This window comes from Muscardinus avellanarius, assembly GCF_963383645.1.
Source record: "Muscardinus avellanarius genome assembly, chromosome: 1".
In the NCBI taxonomy this organism is placed as follows: Eukaryota; Metazoa; Chordata; class Mammalia; order Rodentia; family Gliridae; genus Muscardinus; species Muscardinus avellanarius.
Window position 1 is genome coordinate 6,143,486 of NC_137786.1, and position 19,099 is coordinate 6,162,584.

At 39.2% G+C, this 19,099-nt stretch overlaps 1 protein-coding gene across 1 annotated transcript in view; it reads left to right on the plus strand.

Annotated features, from left to right (window-relative positions):
• ADCY2 (adenylate cyclase 2) overlaps window positions 1-19,099 on the plus strand; it is a gene marked incomplete at both ends in the record, with an annotated part of 422,955 nt that overhangs the window by 321,199 nt on the left and 82,657 nt on the right. The window contains 6 exons of the mRNA XM_080711368.1: window positions 425-583; window positions 1,439-1,571; window positions 3,016-3,192; window positions 6,572-6,615; window positions 10,807-10,887; window positions 17,236-17,305. Of these exons, the coding sequence (XP_080567494.1) occupies window positions 425-583; window positions 1,439-1,571; window positions 3,016-3,192; window positions 6,572-6,615; window positions 10,807-10,887; window positions 17,236-17,305 (664 nt within the window). The remainder of the gene's footprint in view (window positions 1-424; window positions 584-1,438; window positions 1,572-3,015; window positions 3,193-6,571; window positions 6,616-10,806; window positions 10,888-17,235; window positions 17,306-19,099) is intronic.

The window sequence follows — 19,099 nt, forward strand, 5'->3', positions numbered from 1 at the left end:
TGGCCACATTTCCAATAGTCCGAAGAGTTCTGAAGAATAAATTGCTAGGGGAATTGATGAGGCCAGACACAGTCCTGGAACCTCAGTACTTGAGATGCTGAGACTGGAGGATCAAAGGCCGGAGACCAGCCTCAGTCCTTTAGCAAGACTTAGCAACCTAGTGAGACTCTTTCAAAACAACAAAATTTTAAGAAAAAGAACTTAGGAGGCTGAGACAGGAGATTCAAGAACAGACTAAGCAACATAAAGAAACTGTTAGCAACCTAGCAAGACCCTGTTTTAAAACAAACAATAAAAATATGACTGGGGTACACCTTAGAGGTAGATTGCCCTTGGGTTCAATCCTCAGTTTAAAAATCATAACGGAGAGTTAAAGGAGGAAGAGGATGTTACTGACCTGTGTTATCACTTTTCTTCTCTTTAGGAAAGTGCGGGATGCCACTGGAGTTGATATCAACATGCGTGTGGGAGTGCACTCTGGGAATGTCCTGTGTGGTGTGATTGGGCTGCAGAAGTGGCAGTATGATGTGTGGTCACACGATGTTACCTTGGCCAACCACATGGAAGCCGGAGGGGTTCCTGGGTAAGGCCAGATCTTGAATTTCTCTCTGCAGGAGTGAAAGGTCAGTAGACTAATAACTGCTCAGTTTTTTATGACTTCTCTGACCTGCATCAGCAGCATGTTGTTCCTGTCCAGTGGCCTCTTAAAATAGTGAGATTAACAGGAGCTCTTTGCCTGGGGATGTACGCAGTGAGGCCGTGCTTTCCCAGCATGCACAGCACCCTGAGTTTGAGCCTCAACATCACACACTCACAACACACACATTATAACACTCGGATTCTATCACTTATGACCCATGGGTCAAGGACTGTGGATATCAAATGCTAATTATAAACCCTCTTATATATTTTCAAACTTATGAGTAGAGACCTGACTAAATGTTTTATAATGCAACCCAGACATGGCTTCTCCATAGTACTGGTGATCCATACCATTGCCTCACTGTAATAAGCAACTTTGAATCCATCTTTTAGAAATTAGGCAAGAGAATCTTGATGCAAAGGCTGGACTGTGGAGGTCTGTGAAAGCCAGCATTGAGGAAATACAGCTCAGCACTTTCCCTGAAACACTGTGCATTTCATTTTCAAAGATATGTTCAGATGCAGAAATTGGATTAAATAAGGTTTTCTCTGCTGTAATTCACTGCACCCACCATGCAGAATTCTGTGACTGCAGAGAAAATTCAAATATAGTAGCTCATGGCTCCTAGGAGCCACTCTGCATGGAATATAAACATTAATTACAGTCAATTCCCCCGAGAATGTGTTGTTTTCCCTTCATTTGTAGAAGTTATTTCTGAAGTCATAAGCAAAGAGAACGTCTTTCTTCACATTCCTCTTTTCTATCTCCTGACTGTCATTTAAAATAAAATTTCAGACGGGTTCACATCTCCTCAGTCACCTTGGAGCACTTGAATGGGGCTTACAAAGTGGAGGAGGGGGATGGTGAGATCAGAGACTCATATTTAAAACAGCACCTGGTGAAAACCTACTTTGTCATCAACCCCAAGGTCAGTACTATTGCAGAGTCTATGATTAACCTATTATTTCTGTGATTAAAAAGGAAGACCAACAAGTTCGAGGCCAGCCTCAACCACTTGGCAATACCCTCAGCAAGTTTAGGAAACCCGGTTCCAAAATATAAAATAAAAAGGCCTGGGGATGTAGCTCAGAGGTAGAATGTCCCTGGATTCAATCTTCTGCACTAAAAAAGGGAAGAAGGGCAAATTAATGGTTTAGATGTTTTTTAGTTTAGGATTAGTGCGAGTGTTTGCTGGTGTTTGCCTCTAAAATGACTTTAATGCGTCTAGTGGCTTAATTAAGGAAGATGTTTTGTAATAATGAATCCAAATGTTTAGAAAAGATGTATCAGCTATCTATATGATGAGCTGTTGATGTGATCTAGAGTTTTAGATTGTTGTATTTGCTTCTCAGTATTCGTTTATATATGTTAGTCTGTCAGAGACACAACCTTGAGTACTATAAATTGAGAAATTAAAAGAAGAGAAAAAAAATTCTGATGCCTTCAAAAGATAAAAAAAAGCTTTAATATGAAATTGACTAAGCATATGATAGACAAGGGAATTTTTTAAAATATTAACAAATCTCACACATACATTTGTGTGAGAATGTGCATATATGTACAGACATGTTTTCTTGCTCAATGAAAATTCCCATCACCTGGAAAACTACTGCACCCTTACAGACAGGAGGGAGGGCTCCCTGACTCTGCACGTACCCTGCAGGTTAGGCCTGATCAAGGAAGGGGCTGAGAGCCATCCTTTTTGCTAACTCTTCTCACATCCCTGCCAATGGGGAAGGATCAGATATTTACAGATTTAGATGCTGAAGCTCTGAAGTGTTATGTAACTTCCCCCAAATCGCACAACTGGCAACTAGTACAAATCGCAGCAAGAAAGCCTTAGGAACCATGAAAACCAATTATCAGGAAAATCAAGATCACGTATGAGGAGGCTTATTCATGAGAGAGTCCCTGAAATCCCAATTACAGCTTTGGAGACAAACTTCCAACTAACTTGATGACTGACCACCGGATAGACGTGTCACAAGCAGCCAGAACAGTGGGGTGATAGAGGAGGTGCAAAGAACATGATGTTCAGAGAGAGAACACCAAAATATGAGTGTGAGGCCACTTAGCATTAGAAGCACTCCAAAATCCGTTTTTTAGAAAAATAACTATCAAGAAAAAACTAAAACAGATCAGCCTATTCTGTTAAATTTACTTTATAAGTATACCCATTTGTTTGTCCTTTTTTTTTTCTTACACTTCAGTTGTAGGTAAGCTTTACCACAAGGATAAAATCGCTAAGCTTCGATAGCTTGTTCCTTTGTCCCAGTGAGGAAGGAAGACCAAGCCATGAGAGCTTAAGTTAGCCTAGAGCAGGCAGGAGGACGCATGAGGCCGAGGTGCAGTGCTTTGTGTCTTATCCCCAGGGAGAGCGCCGGAGTCCACAGCACCTCTTCAGACCTCGCCACACGCTGGATGGAGCCAAGATGAGGGCCTCTGTCCGCATGACCCGGTACCTGGAGTCCTGGGGGGCAGCCAAGCCCTTTGCGCACCTACATCACAGAGACAGCATGACCACTGAGAACGGCAAGATCAGCACCACGGTATGCCCACCCTGCCCTCAAAGTGCTGGAGTGTGGGAGGGAGCTGGTCCTCCCAAAGTTAACTCTGGGCGTTTCTTGCCAGTATAGATCTTGTCTGCACTGAAGTGAGCTTACCGCCCTCTTGAAGGTGACCTCCAAGTTCACATCACTCAGGATCATAGTGTAGAGTGACTTTGCCTTTCAGCTTTATAGCCAAACATGGTGTTATTTGCAACTGATAATAGCAACTAATTTTAACCAATCTCTTAATTTTTGTCATGAAGTAGAAAGCATTAAACATCAAAATAAAACCAAGATGTCCTAGGAGCTTGAGTACCATTTTCAAGGCGGTCTGCTCAGAGGCCAGACATTCAAAAATCTATACTCTATGGCTGCTGCTCCTTATTTATATTGCTTCAACTTCCAACAAAGAGTGAGGTACCCAAGCCTCTTAAGACAGGAACATGGGCAATAAGATGGAAAGAACATATAACATTACACAGTTATCACTGGCTGGTGAGAGGACACGTGCAGATTGTCTGGTGAAAGTGGAGTTTCTGGTAACCTGTGCCCCACACCCCTAGGACCTTACAGAGACACCCCAAGCTCAGCAGGTAGGAGATCAGTGGTCCTTTTTTGACTTAACTATATTTATTCTCCCAACATCTTTTTTTTCCTTTCTCAACTAAAAAATAAATGGTAGGAGATACTTGACTCTCCATTAGACAGTTGACAGTTGCCAAGAATAGCCCTAGAGTTTTCCTCCCAATGGGTGGAGGAAGACACTAAGTAAGGGGGAGAGATAAATCATTTGGGGTGTGTATGAGGGCTAAAGTGAAGATAAAATGGAGCCTGCCATACACAGCGAACCAGATGGCTACTCTTGGTGGGACAGCTGGGAAGTCCCAGGAAAAAAGAGGAGCAAATTGGGAGAAGAGATGACAGAGGAAAGAGTTTGGTGTTGCCAAGTTGGGAATGAATGTGGTGCCCATTGGGGGCAGAGAGAGGAGGCTGGTGTGCCTGAAGAATCAGCAGTGCAAAGGGAGATGCACGGAGGTTGGGTTAGTACCTTGTTCTAAGTGCAATTAGAAGTCATGGGGGTTCTGAAACAGGCAGGAAAAGATAAGGTGATGCTTTGGAGTCCTGGGGCAAGAGTGCATGGGTTCCAAATGAGACTGATGCCCTCTTAAACCAAGACTTTAATAGTGGAAGCTGGGAGAAATAAACTTCAGGTCTAATTTGAAAGTTTAGCAAATGAGACCTGATGGGATTGGGTCTGTGTGATAGTGAGGGGCAGGCTCCACAGTTAGGAGACTCATGCTGCCCTCAATGGCGGTCACTGATATAAGGGGCAATTCAGGTTATCTAAAATGGAAGAGTCAAGACTTTGCTAATACACATCTTCAAAACTACCTGCCTTTCACATATCTAAGCACAACAGGGAAGTAGATGGTTTGATATGCAAGTCTGGAATTCCTGGGAGAGATCCAAGCAGGACACAGGCAAAGGAGTAGCAAGATGAGATGATATTTGAGGCCGAGGAACTGGATGAAATTGTCAAAAAGAGAATAATCAAGGAGGGATTCCAGGGAATCTGAGGCTCCCTAGCATTTAGATCATTTAGAATACGGAGAAGGAAAACATCCTAAAACCCTAGTATCCTGTTGACAATGAAAATTAATACTTCTATCGTTCTCATAATAATTTGGGAAGATTTTGCTTCAGTACTGTACTTATTGTCAGTGCTATATGTCCAGTCTAAACATTCCGTCTCTTTTGAGGCTTCTACACACCAGCAATTGGTTGGATGATTAGTTGGCTGGTCAGTTTTTAACAAATCAGAATTGTGTATAAATATGTGTGTGTGGTTTTTCATGCTGTTTCCTAGGTGTGCCTGTGGGAGGAAAAGTCATACTTTTTGTGTGTTTTTGCCATGGCACATGTTTGTTTGTTATTAGCCTTTATTGTTCCATGACTTTAGAGTGCCCATCTCCCATTTTATCCCACTGAGGAACCACAGGAATGATTCTGATCTTATAGTACCTACCTCTAGATGGAGTTAGACTGCTGAGTGCTTCCAATTTCATGAAGTTGTTCATAAAACTTGAAGAATGTCTTGTATAAATTCAGTTGTACTAAGGATCTAGTCTCACCTGTCTAAGTTAGCTCAAAACCAAGTCAATTGTTTTTTTTTGGAAGATTTAAAGAAGTTTATTAAAAGATAGAAATACAGAGGATAGGTACAGCTCCATACCAGGCTGGCATGGAGGGGTGACTCGAATGAATATACCAAAACAGTCACTTGGCTTTTGAAGTAGCATCTTACTCACTTGATTCAAAACCAAGGCTTATTACTGTTTTCCCAACTTTATAGCACCAAGAGTCCAACATCCTGGGCTAGCACGGGAGCCCATACCAATTTTCTTCGGCAGTATCTCTTGCTCATTTTCAGAAAGATCTCATTTTAAATTGTTATTGACATGTCTCAAAGTGGAACAACTGTCATTGCTAAGTGTTACTTCTTTTATCTAATCTCTTATGCAGAATTCCATTGACTCTTTGAATAATGTATTATTTTACTTTCTTTAATAAAACATGAAGTTCATCTATTTTTTAAAACAATACTTAGCTTTTCCTAGCCTAAATTCAATTTCTATTCTAGCCTTAGAGATCAAAGCAGCAAACAAATTTTCTTTGAAGTGTCTTTATTCCAATTTTTATTTTCATTTCTACCACAAAAGTGGATCTTATATTTTAAATTTCTCTAACTAGTATTTGCTAGTGAGCTCTCTACCAATAAACCCTGGCCAGTGTCTCCCCTCTGTTCCAAACTTACAGTGCTCACATGTTGATTTCCTATTTTTAGCCAATGCATGATGGCTTCATGTCATGCATTAACCTATGTGGTACCATTTCAGTGATAAGGATCAATGACAGATTTTGTAGTTATGTTTTTATTGTGAAGCATCTTCTTATCTGCCTGATATTAAGGTCTATTTTCACTTGATAGAAGTCTCTGGTAGTAACTTTAATAAAGGTTCTCTCTGCAGGCTATCACTCTGAACGTCTTGGTGTACAATTACAATGCACCAATAAAAATATGTTAAAAATAAAATAAAATTTGCAAAAATATCAAATACCAGTTTTTAAAACACAAACGATATTCTCAGATGGAATTTTCAAATTCCAGAGTTTATAGTTTATACCACGTTCTACTTATAAGTAGAGATTTAAATCTTCAGTCACATTTAAAATTAATCTTTTTCTTCACATACATAATTATTTGTTACTTAAATGATGCCTGTCATGATAAATTTAAAAATATGTCATATATCATTATTATTGTAACTTTCTTCTTGAAATATGTTCTTAGCAACTAATAAACTTTTTTTTCATATAGGATGTACCAATGGGTCAGCATAATTTCCAAAATCGCACGTTAAGGTATGGTATAACTTTGACTATCTAATTTTTAAAGGCCTATTTCCTTGTTTCCGAGAATAATTATCATCAATTATAGTCATTTCAAAGCCTAAAAGAGCAGCTACTTGTGAAAAGCCCTATTAAATTGCTTCCAGCTTCTAAAAATAACATTATTAGTGGCTTGTTATTAGAATTAAGAGAGGGAAAAATAAAATGCCATCTGGTAGTCACATTAAAATGTTAAATTGTTTTCTTGAAATGACTCTTCTTAAAATGTGTGGTACAAAATTGAATTGACTTAAAATCATTGTGTTGTTTAAATTTAATTTTTGTATTGAATCCTAAAGAAAAGCAAGGCCACCCAGCCTTTCCATAGCAAAATAAACAGCTGCCTTTCCTGTTCAAATAATAAAAAATCTCCCCATGACCGTTCACCTCATATTCTTCTATCTTTGGCACCAGTTTTCCTTGAATAGCGCTTTTAGAGCTAACCAAACGAACATTGGGAAGTTAGAATAATTAATGTGTGATGGAGGCCCTTTCTTCCCCACTGAGAAGTTGTTTACTGGAGGTGTCGATAGGTTTACAGAAACAAACAAACAAAAAATGCAAGATCCAACATATTTTCTTGTAGAAAATGTCTTGTATCCAAGTAAAAGCTAAATATACACAAAATACCTGCCAGAAGGGGCAATACTGCACATTTTCCAGGATGTTTCTGTTTGACTTTATTTGTAGTAATGAACTCTAATTTTTATTTTTTGAACTTCAAAATTTTTTCTCTAAAGCTAATGAAGTTCTTTGGCTTTGAAGCATTAAGTAGCATATATGGTGTTCATAAGAGATTCAGCTAATCTCTGGATTGTTACAGATCCCATAAAATACCTTGAGAACTTACTGGAGCATGCTCAGTTGTACCCAGGAATCTCACAGATTTCCTGTCACCTTATGATTGATAACTCTTCTGTTCCCTTGTTCCTCTCCCTGCAATTCTGTTTCAAGACTGTATTTCTTGAAATACAGTGAGAAATGCCTCATAGAACCTCAATATTATGTGAGGTAGAATCTTCTGGAATGAGTATAGCCTGGATATAATGATAGTATACTATCACTTTATCTATACTAAGCCACAGAGACAGAATAGAATTTTGGACGGAAGAAACTGAGGCACAGTAACTTAGGAGAATGGCTAGAGGCATGTGGCTAGCGAGTGTGACGCCAGGATTTGTACCAGGCCCGTGACTCCAGAGCCTGCATTCCTAACCACTGATCTGTCCCACTGGCCTCCTTCTCCCAGGACCTCATCTACGCCATTCTTGTTTCCTCTGGGGGTGTTAATCCTTGGTGGCCTCCAGGCCTCCTGGAGAGAAGTCCTCCTTTTGAGTCAGATTCCTCCCACTTCCTGGCTTGGGAACATGAAATCTTGTCCACCTTCTGGGGCTCCAGACTGGCACAGGAGTGTCTCATAGAACCGTTTCCATGGGATAGCCCAGGCAGATAGAGGGGACAGTTTGGACAAGCCGGAAAGAGGGCTCAAGTCACAGAGCAATGGGAAGGCAGGTCATGGGGCCACTGCAGGTGAAAGGGTGGTGTTGAAAGGCAGAGGACAGAGTTCTGATTGGCAAACCAAGAACTAGTGAATAAACAGCCCTGAGGCTGCCTCATCATCTCCATCACAGAGGCAACAAAAGTAGAGAGAACTACAGTAACACATGCATACCCATGTTCATGGCTGCACAGTTCACAATAGCCAGAGTGTGGAAGCAACCTAGGTGTCCATTAACAGATGAATGGGTTGCAAAATGGTGGGAAATACACGCAGTGGAATTCTAGTCAGCAACAAAGAAGGACAAAATGACATCATTTGCAAGAAGATGGAAGGACCTGGAGAATATAATGTTAACTGATGAGATTAGCCAAGCACAGAAAGTGAAGGGACCTATGTTTTCCCTAATATGCGCAAGCTAGGGAGTTTGGGGGATACAAGAGGGACTTAAGATAATGGAAAAGAAACCTCAGTGGAGCCAGGGAGGAAGGGGAGGGGAGGAGGAAGATTGAGGCTCATTAATGGAAATACTGCCATTGACTATGTGTATACCTGTGAATATACCATTGTCAATCTGGGAGCTTGGTATTTGGAGGAAGGGTAATGGGTAGGTAGGGGGAGGGCCAGCAAGTACTGTGTGCCTGTATGCCATTGTCAATGTTTTGATGTGAGACTATAGTACACCAATAAAAAGCATAAAGTACAGAGAGAAAAACTTGTCTCATACATCAGAGTCCCTGTCCAAATAATCGGTGAATCCAAAGAAAGCATAATAACACATGTTTATTGGCAACTTAGCATGTCATGATGCTGAGCTTTGCACAGACTCTACCTATGCTACTACACAAATTAACAAAGGCAATCCTTTTGCTAGCCATGGTAGACTATTGAAAGTGCACATTTTGATGTGAGCTTCAGGGTGCCCATACTGTTTTGTTTTGTTTTGTTTTTAGATTTTCCAAGACTTTTTAAAAAAGAAAGCCACCAAATTGAAGTCAATAAATTCAAGTCTGGTTGTGGAACTGATAAATTAAAATGAAAGGTTAAAGACTGGGGAACTCATTTGGAGTTCCTTACCTATAAATGTGAATGTGTGAACTGTAAAAGATAATTGCTAAGCATCCTGGCCTTTTAAAAAGAAGGAGCGTCTGGCCATGATCTCGGTGATAGAGCGCGTGTTCAGCATGTTCAAGGCTCCAGTTCCATCTCCAGCATCAGAAAAAAGAAAAGATAAAAATTAATGTGCTCTTTCAAACAGATTTTAATTTGGTGTGCTAAAACCTCTTAATTCAGCCATTGATGTCTGTAGATGGATACCTTAACATTATTCTGGGTTTTGACCGAGGACTGAACTTGGCCTTTTTGAAAAGGGCAGCAGTTAAAGGGCACTGATTCCACAAACACAGAACGCTGGAATTAGAAAACCCATCCATCTCATCAATGACAATTCTGTGAGATTTAATTACAGATAAATGTGACATTGCATTTTTAATGCTATTCTTATCTATATCTAGAGGCAAATCTAATATTAGAAAAGTATTATCTTCCAGACTAGAATATCTATTCACTTAGTAATTAGCCAACCAAAACACACAGAATCTTTGACTATTCCAAGACAGAGGAACCTGCCTTGTTCAGGACTGCTGGCAGGGGCCAGGGTGTGCTTTTAATCTTTGTGGTAGATATTTAACGTATTTTTTCTAAGGTACTAGAGATCTAACCCAGGGGCATTCTACCTCCAAGATACACCCTGAGCCCTATTTTTTTATGTATTATTTTGAAACAGGGTCTCACTGAGTTGCAAAGGACCTCACTAAGTAGCTAAGGCTGCCCGCGAACCTTGATCCTCCTATCTCAGCTTCCCAAATGCTGGGATTATAAGCATGCGCCATCACACCTGGCTGATATTTAACTTTTAATTTTTTTAAATATACTAATTCAATTTTCTCCTTTACATCATTATCATGTGAATTGTCAGATTATCTCTGGTGAGCTGTCGTCATTATTATTATTATTATTATTATTATTATTATTTATTATTATTTGGCATAACTTATTTAGAAAGCATCATTTGCTTCTGAGACCAAGTGAGGTGGTCTGAAAATGAAAGCAAGTTTCCTATGAATAGGGCTTTTAAAAACCAAAGAATATTTAAGTACATACAATTAAAAACTAACATACCAAAAATAAGAATACAGATTCACAAATTTTTAAAACTCTAACTAAGGAAAATATGAAAAAAGAATGAGCAGTTTGTCACTCAAATCATATTTTTGTAGGGATATTTCCAGAGCTGGTATGTTTTGTCATAAATGACATGTATGAAGGCGGGGATTCAAAGGCTAACCCATCCCTAAGGAAGAAAGGTTATTTTTATCTCCTTTTCGGAATAAAAGTTTTTATTTCAAACACCAAGTTTCTGTCTTTCAGCATTGATTTTTTAAAAGACTAGCAAGTTTCACTCTTAGCGAATGATCTTTAATATACCGCACACATGAGTCAGTTTATTCAGATCACCAAGATGGTAGGTTAATAGAGAAAAGCCTGATCATGGGTTATTTCCTTTTACTTTCTTAAAACTTTATGAATATAATTAAACAGATTTTTGCATTACAGAAAACTGGTCCTAATATTTACTTCTTACCCTTATTTCCTTTTCCATCCAGAACCAAGTCACAAAAGAAAAGGTTTGAAGAAGAACTGAATGAAAGGATGATCCAAGCCATCGATGGAATCAATGCACAGAAGTGAGCACTTAATCCTCTTCAACAGTCCTAGTTCAAACCCTATTACTTAAAATTAGTGTGTTGTTTTTTTTGCCAGGCGTGGTGGCGCACCCTTGTAATCCCAGCATTCGGGAGGCTGAGACCAGAGGATCGCGGTTGGCGGACAGCCTCAGCTACTACTTAGTGAGGCCCTCTGCAACTCAGTGAGACCCTGCTTCAAAATAAAGAATAAAAAAATAGGGCAGGAGATGTAGCTTGGAGGTCAAATGCCCCTGGGTTCCATCCCCAGACGTGCAAAAAAAAAAAAAAAAATTAGTGTGATTTTTTCAGAAGATGTTTCATAGCAAACTACAATACTTAACATGACAAAGCCACGTTTTCTGAGATAATTTGTTGACTTTTCCCTCAATATCCACTTAGAATGTTTTGTGAATAGTATTTCTTTCATATTTAAATTTTTTTAAATCCCTGCCTAGAAAATATCAATTACTAATAAACATGAGGGTTAGTCATAGAGAAAGCAGCCTGATGTTTTCAGCAATATTTTTAAAAGCTTTAGAAGAATTCTATATGGGGAAATATTCGGATCGTATCATGTGACACGATCCATGAAAAATGTATTGATCTCCCTCCAAAACTGGAGAATATCAGGATGCCCACTGTTCTAAATGCTGGAAGAGCATTAGATTCTGAATTCACAGTCAGCAATGGGAGGAAGATAGATCTGTTCAGACTGCGAAGTCAAGACTTGCTGTTATAGAGATACACCTAAGAGATGCAAGAAGAACCCTCACTGAGATGGTGACTTCCACACCCTGGACAGAGTGATTGTGTTCATTGGCCGTTGCATTCTCCTGAGTTACCAGAATCAGCCAGAAACTCATGGAGAGCAGAAGCACCATGACTCAGTACCGTGCTGCAACACCTTGATGCTTGGTGCATGCTGGCTGAATTAACTTATAGGGAACATCAGTCAGCCTGTATAGAAAGCCTTCTCAGGAAAGCATCCACCCTTACAGAAACCTATCCCATTTTTATCATGAAAGCCAACTCCTGGGAAGTAGAAATGATTCTCCTCTAGAACTCTCTGCTTCTAACATAAAGTTACAGCAACTTAGTTAATAACTAGATGGCCCGATAACATGTATGCCAGTTCTAGAATAGTCCATATAGGTATTTAACATATTTAGAGGGCTAGGCATGTTGGCACATAGCTGAAATCCCTTCAGAGGGTGAGAAAGGAGGATCACGGGAACTTAGCAAGCCCTTGTTTTGAAATTTGAAAACAATTTTAAAAGGCTGTGGGGTATAGCTTAGAGGTAGAATGCCCGTGAGTTAAATACCTAGTACCAATAAATGAATGAGTGAGTGAGTGAATGAATGAATGAATGATAAACACATAAATAAAATATTTAGAGAGCTTATAGAAGAATCACATGAACATGCGTGTGGTATGTATGTATGTATATGTGTGTGTGTGTTTAAGTGCATATGTATCCATGCAATAAAGCATCTAGCTCAGGCAAGAGCCTCAATACAGATGTGCTGGAATGGTGAATCATCACCTTCTAACTTGGCGTGGTGATGCATGCCTGCAGTCTCAGTACTTGGGAGGCTGAGACCTGAGGATTGTCGGTTCAAGGTCAGCCTCAGCTACTTAGCTACCAAAGCCATCAGCAACTTAGTAAGACCCTATTTTAAAACAAAAAATAAAATAAGTTGGGGAATGTAGATCAGAGCTAGCTGGTCCTGGGTTCACTCTCCAGTATCAAAACAAAAAAAAACAAAAAACAAAAAACACCTTTCTAGAATTCCCTCATGTGCTCCAAGTAGACACAGCCTTCTCCTGTCCTAGAATGCTGGCCACACCAGCAGCGCCTAGACAATCACTCGGCTTTTATTTAGATACCAGGATCACTGTGAAATCACCCTGATCTCTGTGCCTCTGGAAACCTCAGCACATCACAACCCAAGAAGCAGATGACGACCTGTAATCTCCCAGCAGCTGAAGCCAAGGGAGGCACCTGATCCCAAATAATGCAGGAGGAGGATAGATTCATCCAGCCAGAGGAAAGAGTAGCTAAGGCTCTGTAACCACAACTCTAGAAGGAAGGAGAAATCTTGTTCCCTGACAAAGTTTATCTGCCAGGAACGATAATAATAATAGCAATATTTAAAAACTAGTCTCCAAAGTGAGCCTCAGCGTGTGTTCATGCAGAGCACCCACTCTCAGAAACAACTTCTGCATAGGCCTCTTAGAACACTCCTACTAAAGGAACCATTAGAAAGGAGGCCTATTGGCTTTGCTTTATTTTTGTTGAGGTTGCTTTTGAATCATCTGCTTTGTATCGCTGAGTATTCAAATACACACTTAGCTGACACCTTTGTGTTTCCACTCAGCTCTATTCTAGAGGAATGTTTCACATTGATGTAACTGCTTCTCCTGTAATTTTCCCAACGCGTTTCAGAAGTCAATAGAGAAAAATCCCATGCTGCACTCAAAAACTGAAAGGATTTTTTTAGGTGGAAGCTCCCATGCATGTGTTTTCACTAGCTTCAATCACATTGTGTTGTGCCTTGCTCGTTAACTCCTCTTGTTTGTGATAGGCTGCTCCTCTGATCTTTTACTTTCCACTTGAGGATTCGATTGGGGCTGTAGACTCAATGTACCATCATTAAGGTGTTTCTGTTATTGGCACAGAACACGGACTTCTATTCAGATTGTTATTGTTTATTCACTTATGCATCCGACAAGCATTTGTAAAAAAAAATATAAATAATGTCAGCACTGGCTCATAATTACACAAACTAATACAACACAGCACGAGCCTTCCATTCCTGGTGACCATGTGGCAGGGACAAAGGCTCTCCGATGTGTTGTAATAGGAACCCTGATTCAATTAGGTCAGGCCCTATTTCTATGGCCTTATTCAAACCGAACTATTCCCTCAGGGGCCCACCTCCCAGTCCAGCCATGTCTGAGGTTGGGGCTTCAACATAAGAATTGGGATGGGGACACATTCTATTTTCCACCATGGAAAAGTGGTCTTCCCTCCATTTTCCTGTCCTCTCTGCTATAGGAGCTTGGGTTCTGATATTCCAGAATCGTGCACCGTGAGCATGTGGGCTCCTCTGCTCATCCCCTCCACTCAAGACCTTCTGTAGAATTTTCTTTGTTGGGCCTTGGCCTAAAAATAAAAACAAATAATAACCTAAGATAAATTAATAGAGAATCACTAGAGGATAGCCCAGGGATAGAGTTGAATTTCTTCATGCCACAGACGACTTGGGTCAGGGGAAATGTCAAGACAACATAAATACAGCACATAGACACATTTCCTCTTCTCTCCCCTCTGCTTTTGTTTCTTTATACTTCCAATTTCCAAAAATAATATTTGACCTTATCAGCCCACACAGATCTTTCCTATTATAAGCAAAGCACATTATTAAATCTCTGAACTGTTTACAAGTCAGTAGTGGGAACTCAGGCCACTTCAGAGAACTCATGGAGACAATTAAGTGTGAGGGGAGAACATGCCGTCCTTAATTCTGAGGACGAGGTAAGGATCAAATCCATTGCTTATTGCCGCAAAGGAGAAGCTGAAGCTCAAACTGGACTTGCTGTGGGAAGGGAGGCGAAAGCAGGAGTTGGTCAGAATTCTCTTGTTTTCCCAAGCACGCCTGACTTGAGGAACGACGTTAGGCTCTGTGGACACTAGACAAGGGCCCTAAGACCTTCCCAACCACCTGTGATGCACAGGTCACTCAAGCCTACACTGAGAGGACACTGCCTGCCAAGTAATGAGGAACTCGCTTTATTTACACTTCATACTAGTCACTCTTGTTTTATTTCCAAGCTTATATTATCTGGGAGCATTTATAAATTAGATTTTTTTCTTTCTCAATAAGAAAAGAACAGTTTTTAGTAAGTTACCTACATGCATTATTCATATTTTGATAAATACATAGTTCTTAAAGTGAGTATGGTTAAATTTTAGCTTGAATTTGATTTTCTGAACCTTTTCATGTTAATTAACTTTTTTCCCCTCCAATGAGTCTCATAAAAGAGAACAGGAAGATAGGTCTATAGTAAGAAATTCCTAAAGTGTTATTTTCCTGATGCCTAAAGCTTATAACCTTGAATCAAAGAATATTTATTTTTTTACCAATCTCACATTTCTGTGGTACTAGGGATTGAACTCAGGGGCTTCCTACCACTGACCTATACCCACAGTCCTATTTTATTTCTTATTTTGAAATGGCCTCACTAAGTGTCAGAGGCTGGCAGCAAACCTACAATTCTCCTGTCTCTGCCTCCCAGGTACTGGGATTGTAAGGATGTGCCATCATGCCCAGCCCCACAGTCTCCCCTGCCTCAGTGAAAAGCTTAGTCTTCTGGTGATTCCAGCTAATCGTGGGGGACCTCTGGGAGTGAGTGTGTGAGAGCTACCCAGAGGCGCCAAGCGGACCAGAAATCCCTCTTATTGGGTGTTGGTTTCCTGAGTTAATATATCACTAACCATGATGTTTCATGTAGGTCTATTTCTAGAGACTAAACTGGAATTGGGAGTGAGGTGTACTTTCTGAGTGCTCATCTAGAACCAATGCCCTTTTGCTGGATCCTCTAAGATGTTCAACCTTTATCCTCCTAATAGATATCAGGGTCTGAATCCACAGAAATAGGACCAGTCAATTGGAAGAGTACTATAAGAATATCATGTTGTACTTTTTTTTTTTTTTTTGGTGGTACTGGGGTTCCTGGAAGCCCTTCTACCTTAGGGCTACACTCCCAGACCTATTTTATATTTTTATTTGGAAACAGGGTCTCTTAAGCCAGCGCGGCTGGCTTTGAACTTGCATGATCCTCCTGTCTCTGCCTCCCAAGCGCGGGGATTACAAGCACGCACCACTACACCTGGCAAGAATATCGTGTTGTACTTTAACAAACATATCCAAGTCAAAGGCTAAGCCAAGCATGGGAAGGAGGGAGGGGGAGGGAGGGGTGGGGATTGGGGAAGGGCTAGCTGGGTGATGTGTGCATGTATGTCTCCAACATCTTTTATCCCATCAAGATGTATGACAACAATGCACCAATGAGATAAAAAGAATGTCATGCAAACTGGTAATTGTTTGAATGGGTATATTTTTGGAAATCTATATAAGATATATTTTTTCTCTAATGTCCATACATACACACAAAAAATACACACATGTGTATATAATATATATATATTCTACTTAGATATATAGTTACAAGCATAGTTATATACACATATGGATACAAACATGCATATATATTTGAGTTACTTTATTTTCTAAAATCCTAAATGCTTTTTATTTAAGGGCAATTAGGAAAATAAAACCCTAAATGGCTCAGTGACTAACTAACTAAACAATCCATGATATTTTCTTATTAGTATTTCTATATACATGTCTTTATGCACAGAATTGGATTTTTTCCATATTTCTGCATTCAAGAATATAAGAAAGTGTATTTTTACTTCAGTTTACTCCACAGAACGTGCATGTGTTCTGTTGCCAACTGTGTGACTGTGTGGGGGTGCTGGACATAGCTTCTGGGGTCATAGGCCTGGTATTTATATTGTACTTGTGCTTATAAACAGAAAGGTTTATCTCTTGACAATCTTTCTATATTTATAACTGCTTTGTTATACAGAGTTCTAAAAGTTGATCAATGTGGATAAATGGATTCTTCCATATCATTTTTACTTATTTTACCCTACTGGAGAACACAGAAACATGTTTGCATAAACAAATTCTCATTATATTAGTGTTTTAGCAAATTTTTGAAAAGTGCATTTCACCATCATTTTTACTTTCTTGAGATTCAAAAAGTGACAGTGAAAAGATTTTCAGTAATAAAGAAGCACAGTCTCTTTACCCAAAGTTTGAAGGTTTTCCAGCAGTTTAAACACAACACATTGCTTACTCTAAGCTTGGAAAGTGGTCTTTCCCTAGGGTCCAAATCCTTCAGAATATAAAATTGTCATGTGACCTTGGTTAAAAACCTCATGGAATCAATTTGTTGACATAGTTGAATCCTTTTGATGATTTACTCCCTAGATATTTAATTTGGATTACTCAAAGTTTAATTTGATATGATAGTTGGTTTGTAATATAGAATTTTCCAAGTAGGACAGTGTGTGACTATGAATGTTTTATTTGTAGATTCTGTTAAAAATCTCTGGGTTCCATATTGAATAAATTGGCATTATGTGTTTTTTTTCCAATGTTCAGTTTGGAATGATTTACACTCAAGAACGAAGAATGTGAGTCATTTTACTGAAAGTAGTTCCAGATGTTTGGCTGGAGCGCTGGTGTTACAGTGTCTGTTTTTTTCATTTCTAGGCAATGGCTCAAGTCTGAAGACATTCAAAGAATCTCACTGCTTTTCTATAACAAAGTTCTAGAAAAAGAAGTAAGCTGTTTTTTCTTATTCATGATTGATGTATTTTTCTAAGTTTATAGTTTTGAATCCCTTCATAACATTTTGATTTTTACATGTGGCACTAAAATTGACTATAGATATCTCAGAACTCTTTCTGACTTTTGTCATTCTTTCAGGCATAGTTTATTTCAGTATATTTCTTGCTACTGAGCGTCTCTTATTGCCCATTCAGCAGTCTTAGTATTTTTGTAGTAAATGTCTTCTACATAGCTAATATATGGGTTGAACAGAACAAGACAGAAGCTAATATCTAACTTTCTTGATATAAAATTTTCTCAGAGGAGGTTCTAAAAGAAAACAAAATCTTTCCCAATTAAATTTGCAATGTCTTTACACAGACCTTTTTAACATTTTGACAGAAATATGAGCCTTAAATTCAACAACTGCTCGGGAAAATTAGCAGACATAAACTTTTAAGTTTTTTTGCATTATGACTTCCAAAATAAAAGCTATTTTAGGCACAAATAAAAAGCAGATATTTCATTTTTACAGGTTGATTTAGTTATCATTTTCATCACTAGACCAAACTACTAGACAAGAATAAATTGGAGAAGGAAATATTTATTAGGCTCATAGTTTTTGAGATTTAGTCTATGGCCAGCTGGCTGCAGGCAGAAATCAGAAGTTGTAGTGGCAAAGCATGTGGGAAAGAAAAGCCACTCTCAGCTCATGGCGGACATAGTGGCTGGAAAGAGAAAGAGACCAGACATATAGACAGACAGACAGACAGACAGACAGACAGACACACACACACACACACACACACACACACACACACATACACACGATGGCCAGGAACACATATACTCTTCAAAGCTATTCTCCAATAGATCTGCCTCCTCCAGCCATCTACCATGGTGCCAACACTGAGCTTTTCTGGGGGCTACTCCATAATTAATCAATAAGATGCAGCAAGCCTACCATAGATTTGTTAAAATAACTAAGTAATTATTGCAGATAGGACACTCATCCTTCTAGGTCAACTTTACCTCATTCTTTTTGTTTTGTTTTATTTTATATTGATCCAGTGAAGAAACAAGACTAGACACCTTCATCTTGGGTGACCTGAGTGAGCAGATCAAATGTGAACAACTGCTTATGAGTACTTATTGTTTAACTCTTACATTATTTCTTCTTGATGGAAGCCCATTTCTCTTGTTAACACCAAAATAAAATTCCAGCTCATATCTCTGCACTAGGCTCTGAAGAATTTAAAATATATGATGTGATTGAATTCCAGAATGTAATCACATTTCAACAATTATGCTAATATAGTTTCTTCATCAGTATGTAATTGGTCCTGGCTATTAAGTCACAAAATTCATTCTAGTAAAGAAAAGATGATCGTCATTAGACACATAGCTTTTGCTCTCATCCCCAATGTGTACATATTTGTCTGTACTTCACGTCATCAGGTAGGGTAAAGGCAGCAAGACATGGGGAAGGACCATCAATAGGAAACCCACAGAGAGCACGCCTCTCTCATAAATTGTGAAAAATTCATGCAAAGGCAGCTAAGTCAACAGCATTTCAGATTTTAATGGTCTTCTTACAAAATTTAATCCCCTTTTACTTTATTACAAATCCTCTTTGGAGAAGCAGCACACCTTCAAGGTGGGAATTTGAATCCAGTGTGCCTGATGAAGGTTCTGGTTTCCTTGTGTGCTGGGTCTCCCTGAGAGTTATAATTGATCACTTCAGTCTGCAGTTCCACCATCTAAAAACAGAGACGGCAGTATTTCCTGCCTGGCCATGGGCTTGCTG